The sequence below is a fragment of the Vitis riparia genome, chromosome 11, assembly GCF_004353265.1.
Source record: "Vitis riparia cultivar Riparia Gloire de Montpellier isolate 1030 chromosome 11, EGFV_Vit.rip_1.0, whole genome shotgun sequence".
In the NCBI taxonomy this organism is placed as follows: domain Eukaryota; kingdom Viridiplantae; phylum Streptophyta; class Magnoliopsida; order Vitales; family Vitaceae; genus Vitis; species Vitis riparia.
In genome coordinates, this window is record NC_048441.1 from 19,066,297 (window position 1) to 19,083,830 (window position 17,534).

General features: G+C 35.9%; 3 protein-coding genes across 3 annotated transcripts; 2 read left to right on the top strand and 1 right to left on the bottom strand.

Moving 5' to 3' along the window:
- The first annotated feature begins 546 nt into the window (after positions 1-546).
- LOC117924536 (40S ribosomal protein S29-like) lies at positions 547-2,161 on the top strand. The gene is made up of 3 exons (XM_034843174.1): positions 547-693; positions 1,314-1,413; positions 1,911-2,161. The coding sequence occupies exons 1-3, from the start codon at positions 632-634 to the stop codon at positions 1,917-1,919; spliced, it is 171 nt and encodes a 56-aa protein (XP_034699065.1). The 5' UTR covers positions 547-631; the 3' UTR covers positions 1,920-2,161.
- Positions 2,162-3,600: 1,439 nt separating this feature from the next.
- Positions 3,601-8,857, bottom strand: LOC117925663 (methylthioribose-1-phosphate isomerase). Its single transcript, XM_034844728.1, has 10 exons — positions 8,749-8,857; positions 8,560-8,660; positions 8,373-8,428; positions 7,242-7,400; positions 6,990-7,089; positions 6,369-6,511; positions 6,056-6,161; positions 4,381-4,519; positions 4,030-4,298; positions 3,601-3,954 (listed from the first exon to the last, which is right to left on the bottom strand). Exons 2-10 carry the CDS (start codon positions 8,638-8,640, stop codon positions 3,877-3,879), a joined length of 1,131 nt encoding a protein of 376 aa, XP_034700619.1. The 5' UTR covers positions 8,641-8,660; positions 8,749-8,857; the 3' UTR covers positions 3,601-3,876.
- Positions 8,858-11,666: 2,809 nt separating this feature from the next.
- LOC117925558 (protein trichome birefringence-like 14) lies at positions 11,667-17,236 on the top strand. Its single transcript, XM_034844602.1, has 6 exons — positions 11,667-11,865; positions 12,820-13,059; positions 13,479-13,676; positions 14,094-14,276; positions 15,015-15,210; positions 16,015-17,236. The coding sequence occupies exons 2-6, from the start codon at positions 12,906-12,908 to the stop codon at positions 16,841-16,843; spliced, it is 1,560 nt and encodes a 519-aa protein (XP_034700493.1). The 5' UTR covers positions 11,667-11,865; positions 12,820-12,905; the 3' UTR covers positions 16,844-17,236.
- The last annotated feature ends 298 nt before the right edge of the window (positions 17,237-17,534 follow it).

Consider the following 17,534-nt stretch of genomic DNA (forward strand, 5'->3'; position numbering starts at 1 on the left):
TTATATGTAGGAAAATGCCTTGTAACCAACTTGGTAACATACCGAAGCCACGCTCTGGTCATTAAGTGTACGGTAAAATATGGGCCGAAAATGAAGGTATAAATATAAGTAGAAAAAAAATTAAACATAAGTACAAAATACTTTTATCCTTTTTGGTATTAAATAATGAGGTCATGTGAGCGAATTAAGGAATAGACAAAAAGACATTAACTACTAAAAAGAGTGGTTGATGACTTAAATTAAGTCCTCAAATTATACTAAATTATTAAATTGATTTATTAAACATTCTCAAAATCTTTATTAAAACAAAAGCATTTTGCCATAGCATTTTTTGTGCTCATGATAAAAATTTCAAAAACAGTATGTGCATGTGCCAAATTTCGTATTAAATAGATGGACTAAGAGCCGGGCTTGGGCTTACAGATATATTGCCAGTCCGGGCCGAAGGCCTACCTGGGGCAAGCTATGGGCGGCCCGTGTCTATACACTGGGGGCAATTCAGACATTTCAGTGGTTGGGCTGCTTTAAATGGCCGAAATGTGTAATTAGGGCTACAGTTGAGCGCCTCTCTTCCGTTGAAGTCTCATTAGGGTTTTTGAGGTTTCAGCAGCGAAGGGAAGAAGGCAGAAAAATGGGTCACTCCAACGTCTGGAACTCTCATCCGAAGAACTATGGCCCCGGATCTCGAACCTGGTGTGTTGTTACTTTATACTCTGTTTGGTTGTTGAGAAAACAAAGCATGAAAAGCTAAGAATTTGGGATATTGTAGATTATATATATATTTTTTTCATTCGTAGAAGAAGATGATAACTCTCTTGGCACGATTAGGTTTAACAGAATATGGAGTTGGTCCGTTGACTTGATTTTTGTTCAATGTTTTGGCTTTCTGATTCTGCATTAATCACAGCCTTTTGGTTCTCTTAACCGGTGGGTGAAGGCATGATGGTGTAGACGTGGGGTATTGTTTATATGATTTGCTATTGCATCCGGAAGTTAATATATTATTTTTATACGAATTTTCGAACTAATTTCGCTTTTTTCCCTCTTCCGGACGAAGATTGAATATTTAAAAATCCATAAATTTCGGACTAATTTTAAATATATTTGATCTTCTTCTGTGTTTTTTCAGAAAGTCATTTTTCTTAGCATTTTTTTTCCTTTCCTTAGTGATCTCCTTGGAACCAAGCATTAACGTATTATATTTTTTTCTGGATGGGATTCTAGCTAAGGATTATTTGATTGGTGGTACTTATGATGCATTTGCATAGAAAAAAACATGTACTTATATTATGGATTTATTTTGTTTGGATCAGCCGGGTTTGCGGAAACCCACATGGGTTGATCAGAAAGTATGGGCTCATGTGCTGCAGGCAGTGCTTCCGCAGCAACGCCAAGGAAATTGGCTTCATCAAGGTTAGTTTTTATGCATTTCGAGACTGCTGAGTGATGGGGATGTCTTGGTTTTCTGTTTCTGCGTTTTCGATGTAATTCCCCTGTTGTAGGTCGCGGATATTAAGCATGTACTTAGGCGTACCCATTCCTTCACTTGAATGCCCCTTATCAATGAACAAAATCTGTATAAACTTATTATTGTGAGCATAGTCCAAAGCATTCTATCATCCTAAGGAATTTATGGTGGATAACACCATTTTGATGACAGGATGATTTAGTGTGTGGAAATTCTGCAGCCACATTCCTTTTAACTTCTTATGGCTATTAAGGTTTTGGTATAAATATTCATACTAGTGAATTCGCTCTCATATGGATCCTAGCTGAAAGCATTGCTCATACTGTTAGATTCTTGAAAGATAATAGCACTTGTGGTGTAGCATACTTTTGGTGTGGCATTGAACTAGTTTCTTTTCTATGTTTGAGCTAATGGTCTTTTTGGTTTGTTTTGCTCTTTTCAGTACCGTTAAGAGGGTGGATGATAAAGACAAGCAGAAGATGGCTATGACGTGAAGACTTTTTCTCTTATGGTTACTTTTATGATTATTATTATCCTTTTTGCTGCCCGATTTGAACAGTGATTTGGAGTATGTTTTTTCCTGTTATAAGTGAGAAGAATTTTGAAACATGAACTTTACCTGAGCTTTATATCAGTTACAGCTAAGAACCATACTTGAGCTTTATGTATCTTTGAAATTTTCCTTTTGCTTTACAGGCTATTCTCAGTTTGAGAGATTACTGGCTAGGCATTTTTTTCAACACCTATAGGTTGAGTGGGGGGGGAGGGGTTGAGGGTGGTGGTTGTGATTAAAAACAAGCAAGTTATACAAGGTTTGATGATTTTTATGATTAAAGGAAAGCCGATTTTGGCAGGGGGTGAAGGCTAAAATCACACTTCGTGAATTGGTATTGTTTGTTTTATTATATCACTCAAGGAAGATTTCCCAGGGGAGTTCCCCTGGACCCCCAGTTGCCACTCCTACTAATAATAAAAAACTCAATCGGTCAAGGCCTTATTCTATTCCCGCCTATGAGTCGGGAATAGCGGCCTTTAACTTAGGATAATTATCTCAGTTGGTATTCACATATAGTGATGATCGAAAACACTTGTGAAGTGTCTGATCTCACTCTATCCTCATGGTAAAGAGAGACCTTTGGGCTACTGAACCCTCAGTAGTGCTATGTTCTGAGAGCTCGCCACTCTAGCCTTCGGAAGGTAAATCCCCCATAATTCAGCTTGGTGTGGTAATTCCAAAGGGGCTTTTACCATGAGCCCAAGTGAGAGTAAGACCTATTCATAACCCATTGATGCATGAGTACAAGAAGGCAGTCATTGGCAGTGCAGAAGCGGGTGGCACCGCAGGAGGGATAGGCAAACTGAACAAAGGTGCGTCAAAATCCAGAGAAATATACGCCAAGCGTGGATAGGGCAAGCTCAGAACAAAAGAGAAATCAAATTCCCCCTTATTTGGAACAAAAGAGTCCCTTTTGTAGTGATTTTATAAAGCAATTCTAGTATAAAAAAACGTTCTTTTAAGAAAACTAGACATTTATTCTCCAAAAAACACTGCACTTGATGGGTTATTTTTACAAAAACACTTAATAATTACTGAAAGTATTTTGAATAATAACACCATAAGCTTGATCAATGAATGATCAATTATATAAACTCTAAACCATTTCAAAGGTTTAAATGCTTAGTCTGATTGTATAACATGTTCATATAACTTGCTTCTTTTCTTCAATAGCATCTAAAACATGAGAACCAGCTTTCAAGCTTTTATGAGTTCCATTACCACAAATGATCCAAGTCAATTCAAGAGAGTTCCTCTTAGACCAAGCGGGGAGGAAATGAACAGTACTTGTTTTAGTAATTTATTTGAATATCGTAACCCATCACATCGAGAGAGAGCTGAAGATTGAAACTGGAAGAGAGGAAGCTAAAGATTGAAACTGGAATTGCACTCATACTTATTACCACTTCTGTTTGTTTCATGTTATCCAGAAGAAACTTTAGCCAGTATGTGAAATCTTGTGATACTGTGTATCATCTAAAAGAAAAGAGGACCATGGAGGATACCGCTAGGATCATTCCCTATACAAAGAAACACTCTTGATATGAAAAATTGTAAAACTATGTGGCACTGCACATCAAAGTCTAAAAGTGAAGAACCATTAAATATTAGAGCATTCAGTCATTAAACATCACACTGGCAGAAGAAGAATACAAGCTTTCTTAGAATATTCTTAATCCTTCTGAAACTGACAAGAACTCCAAAAATTAGGCATGCTTACACATGGAAGATGGCACATACCCTCAAATCTATTGAATTCGTGGGCAAGTCAACCAATTTAAGCACCAAGTTAGATGTAAACAACCTTTGCTTACTACTGGGATAGAACTTGGTCCAGCAAAAGATGCCTCTCTTATTTACAGCAGTGACTGGTTGCATTGTGTATGAAATCCTTGATGTCGAAAACATCACCTGTCTTAGTAATTACACCCTGATCATATAATTCAAGTATGTCAGATGCAATAAATACATGTTTTGCAATAGAAAGAAAGAGGGAGACAAGGACCTTCTCTGTTATGATACCAGCTATCAGATTAGCTGGGGTAACATCGAAAGCAGGGTTCCAAACACAAATTCCAGATGCAGCAACCTGTTCCCCGAGTCCTCCACGCGAGTTCAACAATTCCTTTGGGGATCTTTCCTCTATAACAATTTCTTGTCCCGAAGAAAGGGTTAAATCAATGGAAGTCAAGGGTGCAGCCACAAAGAATGGAATATGGTGATGCTTTGCACTTAAGGCCAGAGAATAGGTCCCAATCTTGTTAGCAGTATCACCTGCATATTTAGATGGGATCTGTCATGCATGCTGTTGGTATCAAAAAACAAATGAGACAAACCTATTGCTGAACTGAAGTACCATTTGCAGCTACACGATCTGCTCCAACAATGACAGCATCCACGCGTCCAGCCTGCATTAATGCAGCTGCAGCAGAGTCTGCTATAAGAGTAGCAGGTATATTATCATGCACCAACTCGAAAGCTGTAAGCCTGGATCCCTGCATTTGGTTAAAGAAACAAAAAGAAAAGCAAATTTAAGTACCATGTTATATAAAAATAACCTACAACTTAACCATTTATAATATAAACCACTTCAATGTAACCAAGGCATGATTCCCAAGTTTGGATAAAGAGAGCATCCAATAAATATTTAAGAGCATATCTCCTACTAATGCAACACAAGCACTTCACGACCCTATCCATCCAGACCTCCCACTGAGCCAAAGCAGACATACCCGAAACAATCATAAAAGGAAACTGTTTTTGTCAACAACAATGGTCTTTTATGTGTATGGAAATCTACTCATAGTAACAAAGCAAGTAACCCATCAAAAAATTCATCCATATATCAAAACATTTTGAAATAAAGAATTTATTTTAGGTCCAATATTTGGAATTGATATGCTAGATAAATTTTTCTCAATTATTCTGGTAGCCAACAAAAGTTTTTCAAAATATTAGACATTTTGATAGAAATGGTCGAAAGGGAGTTCTTTCGTATTGTGGTTGTGCAACCCGTCTAGTTATAATGGCCATGATACCCATTTCCAAGTTTACTTTTGCAATACATCTCTAATTGACTTTAATATTGCTTGCGAGAGGAAAAAGGGTCACCTCCATCACACAAACAAAACCATGTTTGCCACTATTATCATGGACAGAAATTGCCTTTTGCTAAGAGGCTAGATTTTGTTTGAGGGTTCTGGTGTTTTACTTTGTTCTTCAAAAGAATAAAATAAAAATGGAAGCTTGGAGGAAGCATCAGCTGCAACACTCAGCTTCAAGCTATACTGTCATTTTTCCAATCTCAGCTGTCCATTCTGGTTTGGCATATGTAAAAGACATCAATGTAAGAAGAAGAATTAGATCTACAGATCAATATATTTCAACCATCCTAACTACTAGAGGTGGCAGCAAGCATAAAGCAAGAAGAAGCAATATGACGGTATATAACCTGTTTCAAATAAAATTAGAAAGAGTTTCAAAGTGCTTACATATAGTTCAGAAGTTGAGAGGCCTAAAATATCAGGAGATCAATAAAGTCTCAGAAAGAACAAGAGAGTTCACAGAGAGATTAGAGGATAATGACTCTCTGTAGTTGGACTTCAAAAATATCAAGTTTCATTTCTTTTATTTTATTTCTTTATTGTTTTGCATTGAATAAATAGCCATAGCAGATATTAGAAAAAATTATAAAATTGTTAGAGACAATATAGAAAATGGAGCTTTCATTTTTTAATTGATAAAAATATTTGTAATGATTTGTTCCCCATGTCATCAAAAGTGGCAACACAAAAATGCAAAACCCCATGATTCAAGTATCAACATCTTCATCTAATTTTGTCATAAGCTGTGCCAATAATTTGATACATCACACTTTCAGACATTTTTGAGACCCAACTCTAATAAAACTCTGACACCACATGTTCTCTGATACCATTTTGTCCAAGTCTGTGACTTCACTTGTATCTATCAGCAAATCATGTGCATGATGCTAATGAAAACCATAAATAAATTAAGTGACAAATGCTCACTTGGTTGAATGGACGTGTCTCTGTGCAATAGGCCCTCAGTAAAATTCCTTCAGCATGAACGGAACGGATTACACCGAGAGCAGTACCATATCCAGCTGTTGCAAGACTGTTGAAACAATATGAAAAGAAAAAAATTAGAACAATTTTACATGGAAAGCTCAGTCTTCACCTCAGCTTGAACACTTTCTTCACCAGCTAGTGAATCAAGGGGAAAAAAAGGCTGCAGGAGATCCATATGAGAGAGAGAGAGAGAGAAAGGGGGGTGGGGGCGGAAGGAGATATAAATATATATTAAAAAAATACAAGACGGTACCTTCCAGTGTTGCAATGTGTCAAAATAGACAGATTCTTAGAGTCTTTTATATGGCTTTGAAGAAAACTTGCTCCATACAACCCAATTGCTCTGTTTGCAGCAACATCCTCCCTAAGCATGTCTTCAGCAGCCTCTAGAAAAGCCTATAGATCATATGTCCATAAAAGATAAATAATGAGGCTTGCTTTAGCTGCAAGTGAGGCCAAATTTCAAAAAAAAATTGGGAGAAAGCATTAAAGAATGACTATTTCAAATTTCCCCACACCTGACCTCAGGAAACCCTGAGATGGCCTTATTAAAACAAATCAAAAGCAAGCAAATCACTGATTCAAAATTCAAAAACAGAGATAAGTGATAGGCCTCCTATATGTTATGTGTATTCTAGAAAGAGGAAGAGGAGTGCACTGCCACCTGGCAGTTAGTTGTAATGGTATTAGTACTGGCTGGGATCGCTTAAGTAGGACAAAGATGGAATTTGTTGGGCATCTGGCTGGTGTGTGAATCTGGTGGCAGAGTGATAGCTTCTTGAATAGCTGTCAAGGTATCTGTTTGGCCCTCTTCTGGAAATTCAATAATATTGCTAGTATTTTTTTCTTCATTAGATAACTATCAATAAGCTACCTGAAAAACACTCATGGCTTCAAAAGCAGTGGCAGCAGCATTTGATATTACTCCTTTAAGTTTTGTTGCAGCATCTGAAAGATTCACAGCAGTAGGTCGGCTGAAAGGGCAAATAACAGATGAAGAATACAATCAGCTATTGCTCAATAATCGTCAGGAAACCAATGACCACAAATTCATCAGTTTAATTAATAACCAGAAAACAAAAACTGTCATATCATGCAATGCACCAGATTCACCAATACAAAATACCTAGTAACAAGATAGTCCAATTTGCTGTTAAGGAAAGATGCTGCATCATCAGATGTCCCAATAAAATCCTCTAAGTTGGATACTTCCACAGCCAGGGAGAGGGCTGCTGCTATTGCAATTGCGGGTGCCCCACGAACCACCATATCTCTTATTGCATGCCTAATAAAATAAGTTAACAAACAGCATAGTCAATGGGAGATTCTGGTTATTCGCATGCATGAAATGTCAATGGATGCATGAAATTATTGTTTAGGGGCCTTCAAAAACAAGATTTGGCAAAACATCTGTGCCAGTAGCATGCCAGGAAAAAACAGAGAATTTGATTAAACGATTTCTTGTACAAGGTTCTCCATCTTGGGCTACCTTCCTTTACTGAAAATAGTTTTCTTTGGACCATATGCTTCATATCTTAACAGAGTATAAAGAATGATAAATGAAGCAGAAACAAAGAAATGAAAATTAAAAGAATGATTTGATTCTTGAACATATCAGAAACCAATAGATGAAGCAATGGCCTTGCAAGTTACTTCATTCAGAGTTTTAATCACATTGCCTATGATCTAAAATAAAAGCTTTGAAAAGGCTTACACATGGGAGAGTGACAAAAAAATAAAACAGAACTACTAACAATGCTAAGGCTGAGCAATAGCGTCCAGGTTTTCAAAGTAGTACACAACTTTCAATAATAAAATGATTTGAGCTTCATTTCACAGCAGAATTGAAATGATTTTTGCAGAAGCATTTTCATTTCAGTTTGCTTCCAAATGTTAAATTACTTGCATTTTTAGAAAAGTGAACATAGCCCTTTAATGCTTTCTAAATGAGTCCTTCTCAAAAAAATACACTTGAAAACAGTTTTTCGAGATGTTTTTCTGTTTTTCTGTATCATTCATCATCTTCTCTTTTTCTAAAAACTGAAAACAGTTCTCATTTCCGCTACAAAGCAGGTCCAAAATGTTCAGAATCTTCTCTGTTTCCACTAGAAAAGAATTTAAAGAAGACAGCTCCACATCTTTCCCCCATGAGTTATGGAGAAAATTTCTCCCACCAAAACAACAATCGAAAGAAGTTAAAACCTGAAATAGAATGAATTCAAATTCTAGCAATTCAGAAACAGATAAACCATGTTACCATCCATCATCTGCGCCTTTAATTTCCAAGTAGACAGTTTCCAGAGGAAGCTTTCTCTGTTCAATAATAAACACTCAGTCTGAACTCAATCCAAAAACGAAATTCACTAAAAAAAAAAAAAAACATTCAATCCTCCACACTCTGTTTTCAAACACTTCATCAAAATAAATCAGATTCAAACACCGACCTGATCGAGCAGTTGGAGTGAGCCGCGCTTATAACATATCGACTGCAGAGAATCCTGATGTTTGGAGTTGGAATCCGCCATTGATTTGAACTCAGTAAAGCCTAAAAAAAAAAAAAAAAAAGCAAAAATTCAAGTAACTCGTGGAACTATGAATACTATGAAGAACAACATCCGTAAAGCTGCACCTACTCGCAACCCTAATTCCTCGTCTCTGCTGCGAGGTCAGGGTTATTCCTCGACTGTTGGAATTGCGTTCCAGCCTCCAACCCCAGTGTTGGTTTTGTTTTCGGAAATCGATTCCCCTTGCGTCCCCACCATGCCTTGTCCGTGACATTTTGCAGCTTGTTTTATTTATTTATTTTTAACCATTAACTTTATTAAATTTAAATTATTGAGACAGGAAAAATGTTATTTAACGTCTAAAGTTTTATTTTACCTTAGCTTTTGATGTTGGATAACTAAAGCCTTGTTTTTAATTTCTGCTTTTAGTGATCAAAGAAATAGAAGTAGAGATAATTCTTATTGTGATTAAATTTTACGCTAAAATTTATATTTTAAAATTATTTTGATTAAAGATAAGGATGAAAATGATATTTTTTTTAAATTCTATTTAAATAAAAATCTATTTTTTATTAGAAAAAAAAAAGGTTTTAGCTTCTTTTTTTAACACAAATAATTCATAGAAATATAAAAATCATGTTTGAGATTTATATTTACACGTTTTTAAAAAATTATATTTAATTTTTTTAATTACTGATACATAAATGAAATGTGGATAGGAAAAAATTAAGAGTTATAGTGGAGAAGTTAGATCATTATAAAAATATAAAAAAAAAAAAATTAAATGTGAAAAATAGAATCCGTCAATGTACTCACTAAATATGATTATTATAAAAAAAAAATATGAAATAAAACTTGTATAGTCACGTCATCATTATCAATTAATTGTCACTTTTAATATGCCGCTTACTTTCAACGCCTTAAAAAAGTGCTGATACCATGCTTTAGAGTTAAGTATAACATTTTTTTAATATTTTGGAGGGGCAGGGAATTCGACTGTCATTATGCAAAGATGCTCACTTAGCATATTACATTGGGCGAAAACATGAAAAATATCCAACTAAATTTAGGGTTTTTTTGGGCATTATTTTTGGAAAATCATGATTCATACAAAATGGTTATAAAAACTAATCACCGTCTAGATAAAATAACAAAACCAAACTTTGTTACATGGATAGAAAATATAACTTGATTTTATCTAATAAAAAGATAAAATGTTAAAATCTCGTGTTAAATTGAAAGACACACATAAATCTATTGAAATATTGTACTTAGGCCTTGATTTCAAATCACTCACTAATAAAACGTGAATAATAAATATTTTTTTCTTTCATCATTTAGATTGAGGGTACCTTTTATTATTTTATTTTATTTATTAACCCATTATTAATAAATAAAATAAAATTAGTTTTTACACGTTATAAAACTTATATAATGTATATAAGAGATGTTTTTAAAAGTTCATCATTAACTTAATTCATCGTATTTAATTAGACTAAAGTAAAATACTTCATTGTATAATATTAATATGCAAGTCCATAATTACCAAAATACCCAAAGGCATTATTTGTTGAAGGACGTCATTTGCCCATAAAATGGAAACATAGGAAGTGAGTCAACGTTCTAATTAATTGTAATAATTTTACTAAAGTTTTTTTTATCCAACTCATTAACCAACATAATAAAAATTTTATATTTGTAATAAACTAATTATGCTTTGATTGTAACAATAAATCATAATTAAAGTAAGACTTATAATACCGTAACAAAATGGAAAAGCCTAATGATAGGAGGGTATCAGTTCCCGTTATATTATAATCAGTACTAAAACTATGAGATAGGTGTGTTATGAGATGATCATGTCTTTCTGTCCCAAATGTTACGGACCCATGCCTCCTCTTCTACATAAGCGTTAATGGAGTAGTTGTGATACAAAACTCAGTTGGCAAAGCCCAAACATAACATGATCACGCTCAGGCCCGGACTAAATCCAAATATGAAAATGTCCGGCCCAAAATTGGGGACGAGATGGTACGGTCATATGACACGTGGCAACCAATTCCAATCATGACCAGAACTGAAACATATAAAAGGAGTGATGTATCCACTAACAATGGAATTCGAAGCACCAAAGGAGTGATATGACCACTAAGAAGGAATAATTAATTTTTAGGTGATTAGTAAGGTTTCTGTTACCAGGGAAAATTCAACACCCCATCTATAATATATTTCCTCTTCATTAAATCATTTTATTACCTATACTCTCCATGAGATTGGAAAAAACAATTATAAATATCTTTATAGATATCAAACTAATAAAGTATTATTCTTTTTCTATGATTTATTTTTTACTCACACCCCTCGCTTTAACATAATTCTACGTATTGCCCTATTTTTTATAATTACTTTCCATATTCTTCCTTCCTTTATTTATGGTTTAAGTTAACTTCATTAATTTTATTCAAGGTTTTAACCAAATATATCTAATTTTCTATATATTTTAAATTTGATCAAATACCCCATTTATTATTTTTTTTATTTACCTCTCTCCTCACTCAAATTAAGGGAAATACATGATAAAATTTTAAATCTATAAGAGTTATATGTATTTAGCTAAAACCTCGAGGTTAATGAAATTAATTACTATATAGATTTTAACAGTAATTTTAAGTTTAATATTTAATATTTTTCTATTTTCTTTGAAATTTTCATCAAATTAAAAATAATGTAGATCTTATATAAATTAACTTAATTAGACGTGGCCACATTTAAGCTGCCAATACTCTTAAGTTTCAATTAGTCAACCGTTTTTTCTTAAAATAAAATCCTAACTCATTAGGTTTTGAATCCGCATCACATTTGTCGTGATTGATTCAACTACTTATTCTTTTTATTTCCATTTCATACGTAGACTAATCTCATTGATTAAATGTAAATGATACCACTTCGCAGCACTTCCACCGCACCCATTTTCGTTGCCTCCACGTCGTCGCACGCGCGGAAAACTCACCAACTCCACAAAATTCGCCGTGGAAATAGAAGAAAACATTGCCGCGTTAACACCCAAAAGATCTTCTTAGTTTTCTCCGCGTTATTCTCGTCCGTACCCCTAGATCGCTCATTTATTATCTAAACCCCTTCCACCGTCCATCGGCTTTCCGCTTCCCGTTGTCTTTCATTTTCCATTTCTTTTTGTTTTCTATTTTTTTTTAATCTTTCAGAGTAGTTCAGAGAGTTCGCTTTCAGGTAAATTACGTTGCTTCTTTGTCTGATTTCTTTGTTGTACATGGTTTTTTTTTTCAATTGGGTTTTCGAATTTGGTTGTGGGTGGTCTCGTGTCAGCGTGGTGAGTTAGATTTTGATAGGGAGTTTCGGTTTCGATTCTGATCTGGAAAATCATAGATGTGGTGGTTGTGTTATTCTTGTTTAATAATTTGTAATAGAATTGTAAGATCTGATTTCGGTTTGTGTAGCCCTTTTGCTGCTGTTGTTTGTTTGTTTGAAATTATTAGAAGGATATGGTGGGGTGATGAAATGTGGGAACTTTTCCCCTTTTTGGGATGAAGTGATCAGGCAGTGTGTTTTAAGAGATTTTAAGAGATCGGAGGAACTGGCTTGTACTATTATGCATTGCCCTTGTCAAGCTGACTTGATGTTAAGGGGTTTTTTAGGTGTGGAGTGAAATTCAAACTTCCCGGAGAGGAGGGGTAGTTTCTTTTATACTATAAAATGAGTTGTGAATTAACCTGGGCTTGTGTGGTTGAGATCTGAAAGTGTTGTTTGGTCTGGAAGTGGATTTAGAGTCTTCTATTTGGTAGAAGATTCATTTATCTGGGCTTTAGGTGGAATGTGGGCATTCATTTTAGTAAATCAGGTCTAACTTTTGTAATGAACCAACTTCATGAACTAAATCACTATAATGGGCAGAGTATGGTGGCTGTAATTTTGAAGTTTTGGGATTTCATTTTGAAAATAATCACAGGCTGCTTTATGGCAATAAGATTAGAGGGAATAAGCTCTTTTCTTGTCCAATTCCAAATCCAGGTTTTTTTTTCCTTGTGAAATTTGCATCTCTATGAGCTTTGTTTTTCTTGCCTTAATTATCTATGTTTGCTTCCATTTTATGAAGTGCAGCACCAATTACATTGTATTGTTGAGTTTTGAATCCTTTTTTAATGTTTATCTCCCCATATTTTACAGGCTATAAATTGAATGATTCAAGAGAATACAATGCCTTTGTAGGCATCTGAACACTTTTAATTTCATATATTTTGTGTGCACTAAGGATGAAAGGGGGATTTTATGGATTGCGGGGTAAACAACTCTCTCTCATCCTCCTTGTTCTTGTGTGCACAACCATTGTTATTTGGGCATGGGAGAAAACCCCGCTTCTTACAACCTTACTTCCACCTCAGAACCGCTTGTTGCAGCTGTATCCAGGTTTGCTTTAAGTGATATCCTTTCTTTTTTTTCTTCTGGAGAACTTTGTTTTCATTTGGTTCTCATCTAGGATTAATGCTATAAATATTACTAAGGCCATTTCAAAGGATTTAGAGTTTAGTTGAAGACCATAATGAAGGATCCTTCTTGCCAATACATGAGAGCTCTACCTCCAAGCTATTGGATGGAGTGTTCTTTGTTGTATGTGCCAAAAATGATGGAACTTATCAGTGAATGCGGATGAAAGGTTCTGAAGTCTCACATGGTGCTTTCAAATTAGCATGCACTATAGTATTCAACAAGAGAAACATTAGGAGATTCCCATGAATTTATAAACTTAGAATCATGAAATAGTTTTATGCTACTTCTTTATTCACATCTTTACATTGTTTTCATCTGCTGGGTGGATATTCAAACAGGTCCTTCTTTAGAAAGCTCTTCAAAACCACCAATACATAAGAACAAAGATATATCTACTTCTCCGGAAGACAAAGAAGTGGTGAATGGCCAAGAAGAAAAAGCTTTTAGTTTAGTAGATCAGTTGGATCCTGAAAAAAGCTCCCCTGGAATTTGGAACAGTGACAGCTATGTGATAACTCCCTCTGATGAGAAGAAAGGTAAGATTGCCTTTTATTTATGTCCTGAGGTTGGTGAAGTAGTGACCTCATGTTTTTGAGCAAATGCTTGAGTAATTTTTGTGCTGGATCCCATGTATGATGAACAATTCTTCAATTATGTATAGTCTCACCAGATCGGATATCTCTAGTTGTTCTGCTTCCTGTATGTCAAATGTTTAAGGTTATCAGATTAGCATGTTGGTTACATAGCCAAATCATGAATTTTGTATTTTCTTTGTTTATTCCTACCTTGAATTGTCATTTGTCCTGAGCCAAACTGTTGAAATCCAGGATACTTTTAATATTTTTGAATTGTACCGACCATGAAATCAGCATTCTCCATCTGTTTATTTCAGATGTCATAGCATACTCAGGACTAAAGTCACTAAAGTTTTGTATTTTATTGTGGCCTTGCAGGAGATCCCATAAATGTCCCCAAAGAAGAATCCAGAGACAATAGAGTGCCAGAAGGAAAGAGTAGTTCAAAAAGAGCAGAAGATGTGGATTTGGTTGTAGCAGCACCAATAAGCTCTGCGAATAAAAGCTCTTCACTAGAGGGAAAAGAATATAAGAATTCAACAATAAGTGCAGGAAATCAAGGTAGAATATTTGATTGAATTTGATTTTGATTTTAATTTATTTTTTATGCCGTTGAGGTTTGGTTCAAGTGGTAAAGGGTTATGGTGGGTATATGGGAGGTTCTAGTTTCAAGTCCTAATGGGAAAGGGAAAAAGAAAAAAAAAAAAACATATAAATTATTTTTATTTAATTTAATTTTTATTTTATTAGTTTCTAATTCCAGAGTCTTCACATGGACTGGAAACTCAATGGAGAGAACCTTAACAAAAGCTTTGTCTCATAGGCATGTTGTCAGAGCTAATTGATCAATTTAGGCTGTTCTATCAATGGGTTGACTTGAATCAGAAAAGAGTTGAATGTCCATAACTGTGTGAAGTATGACTTTTGATTGGTTAAACTAAAAGCTGATGGGAGATTTTATTGATCTGACTTTTGTACCATCTCCATGGTTCCTTAGCATTTGGACTCTGTAGTTGTAGCAGCAGCAGCAGCTCATGACTGAAGCTTAGTGCAAATTTAGTTTACTCTAATATATCCTAGACACAGATTAGTAAATGGTTTTTCACATACTGAATGATCAATCCTACAAAGTGATATTGATATGGGTTTTCCACACCGGTCACTACTCTTCATTGTTGAAAGGGTGTATATCCTATGATGATGTAAATCTGACACACCTATTACCTTTAATTTGTATATGTACATATTTATACATTGTAACTGATTGGTGATTCTCTTTTTATTTGGCCTTTGCTCCAGCCTGTAACTATGCTATAGGAAAATGGGTTGAGGATGATAGGCGGCCTTTTTATTCTGGGTCTGAATGTAAGCAATGGCTATCGCCAATGTGGGCTTGCCGGTTGACACAGCGCACAGATTTTGCATATGAGAAATTTCAGTGGCAGCCAAAAAATTGTAAAATGGACGAATTTACAGGGTCAAACTTCTTGAGAAGGTACTACTGAATTTGAGAAATTTACATATAATGATCAGACTTAATATGTTTGTTGCATGTTAGGTTAGTTTCAACAGCTAAATGAATCCAACCTAATCCACATAAACAACTGCTAAGATCAGGCCTTACCTGGTGGATGCAATTTGTGTTGGGCTCAATTAAAATGTTTTTTAAGTTGTGTTCTGGAGTTGTTAAAAACATCACCTCAAATGACTTGCAGTTGGATTGGATTGGTTCAGGTGTCGCACAACCTGACTTAAGAAATATGTATATCAGCAAACAAGAGAAGTGATTGTTCTAGGGCTACTGATCACTCTCAATTCTCTAGTTATTTGATGCCAATTTCTTTCTTTCGACTTAATCTTTTAGTTTGTAATGCAAGCCCAATCTAGCCAATCTGCTTGAGATCATAATATCTCAACTATTGGTGAATTGATACTGTTGAGCTATAATCGCCTCAAACTAGGTTTTCTGGGGTTCATATTGCACATTCAAATAGTGTCAAAGCTACAACCTGGACGTTCTGCACCTGAGGTGCACATACCAGTTTGGCTGAGTTGCACACCCCAAGCCCCTTTACCACCATCACTTGGAGACATAAGGCCCTTTTTTTATAGTTTCTTCATTCCGGACTGAACATATTGGAGATGAAGGGTTGGGAAGGGCTCGTGGGAGGTGAGAGGTTTCAGGTTCAAATCCCAATACCGAAAAAAAATTTGAAACTAGAAATCTTTCTACCTTCTGCTTATCTTAGTATAGTCTGAAATTGTATGCTACTGTGCTGATTCTATTGATGCATACCAGGATGCAGGACAAAACCCTAGCTTTTGTTGGGGATTCATTGGGCAGACAGCAGTTCCAATCTCTAATGTGCATGATCACGGGTGGTAAGGAAAGTCCTGATGTCACTAGTGTGGGATGGAAGTATGGTCTGGTCAAAGCTCGTGGTGCTCTACGCCCTGATGGGTGGGCATATTGGTTCCCAGGCACCAATACTACCATCCTCTATTACTGGTCAGCAAGCCTCTGTGACTTGGAACCGCTTAACAGCACGAACCCAACCACAGATTATGCCATGCACCTTGATCGGCCACCGGCATTCCTGCGTAGATTCCTTAACAAGTTTGATGTTCTGGTTCTCAACACAGGACACCATTGGAACAGAGGGAAGCTTAAGGCAAACAAGTGGGTCATGCATGTAGGAGGTGTGCCCAACACTGATACAAAGATAGCAGAAATTGGAGGGGCAAAAAATCTCACCATCCACAGTATTGTCAAGTGGGTAGACTCACAGCTCCCAAAATATCCAGGCTTGAAAGCATTCTACAGGACTATCTCTCCTAGGCATTTCTTTAACGGGGACTGGAACACAGGAGGGAGCTGTGACAACACCACCCCTCTGTCTGATGGGAAAGAAGTTTTAAAAGACGAATCTCTGGATCCTGTTGCAGTGGCAGCTGTGAAGGGGACGAGGGTTAAGGTCTTGGACATAACAGCATCATCGCAACTTAGAGACGAGGGTCATATATCTCGGTATAGCATCAGAGCCACACCAGGAGTGCAGGATTGTTTGCACTGGTGTTTACCCGGCATTCCTGATATGTGGAATGAAATCCTCTTTGCACAGCTTTAGTCCAAGGAAGCGGCTGCAGAACGAAGAATCCCCATGGCATGCCTTGGAATAATAGGTGCTATCTCGACGCTCAAACCAATAGCAAATATTGAATACTGCACTTCTCCACAGGATACAATCTCATAGGATATTGACCTCATTTTTTCACTATTTTTTTTGTGCTGTATCACCATCTGAGGCCTAGAAGGGCCTGAGAAGGAGAGAAGGGTGGGTGGGGGTGTTGGAGAAGATGATGGGCAGAAAAAAAAATCGTGAAATTGTAACAGAAACCAGAGTCTCAACACCCAAAAATTGGATTAGAATTTTAGATCAATGTTGCAATATATAACAATTTCTTCCCCCATATATATAACAATCAATATAGAGATGCTAAATGAAGGGAATTTAATTTCATTCAGATATAAATAGGCTGCCCTCAAGGTCTGACAGCAGAACCATCAACAATTTGAGCATCAGTTCACACCCATACTGCCCAAATTGAGGATTAAGTTTTTCAACATGAGATCAATCGACATCGGCAACAAATCAGCCTAAATTTCTGGGTGATTACTACCATAAACTCAGTCCTAGTTTGTATCAAAATTAACCCAGAATTTAGCAGTTTTTCCAGCATAAAAAAGAATCTGTCCACATTTACACCATAATTTGAGTATTTGTGACATATCCCACATTGACTAACGCTTGATTTTTA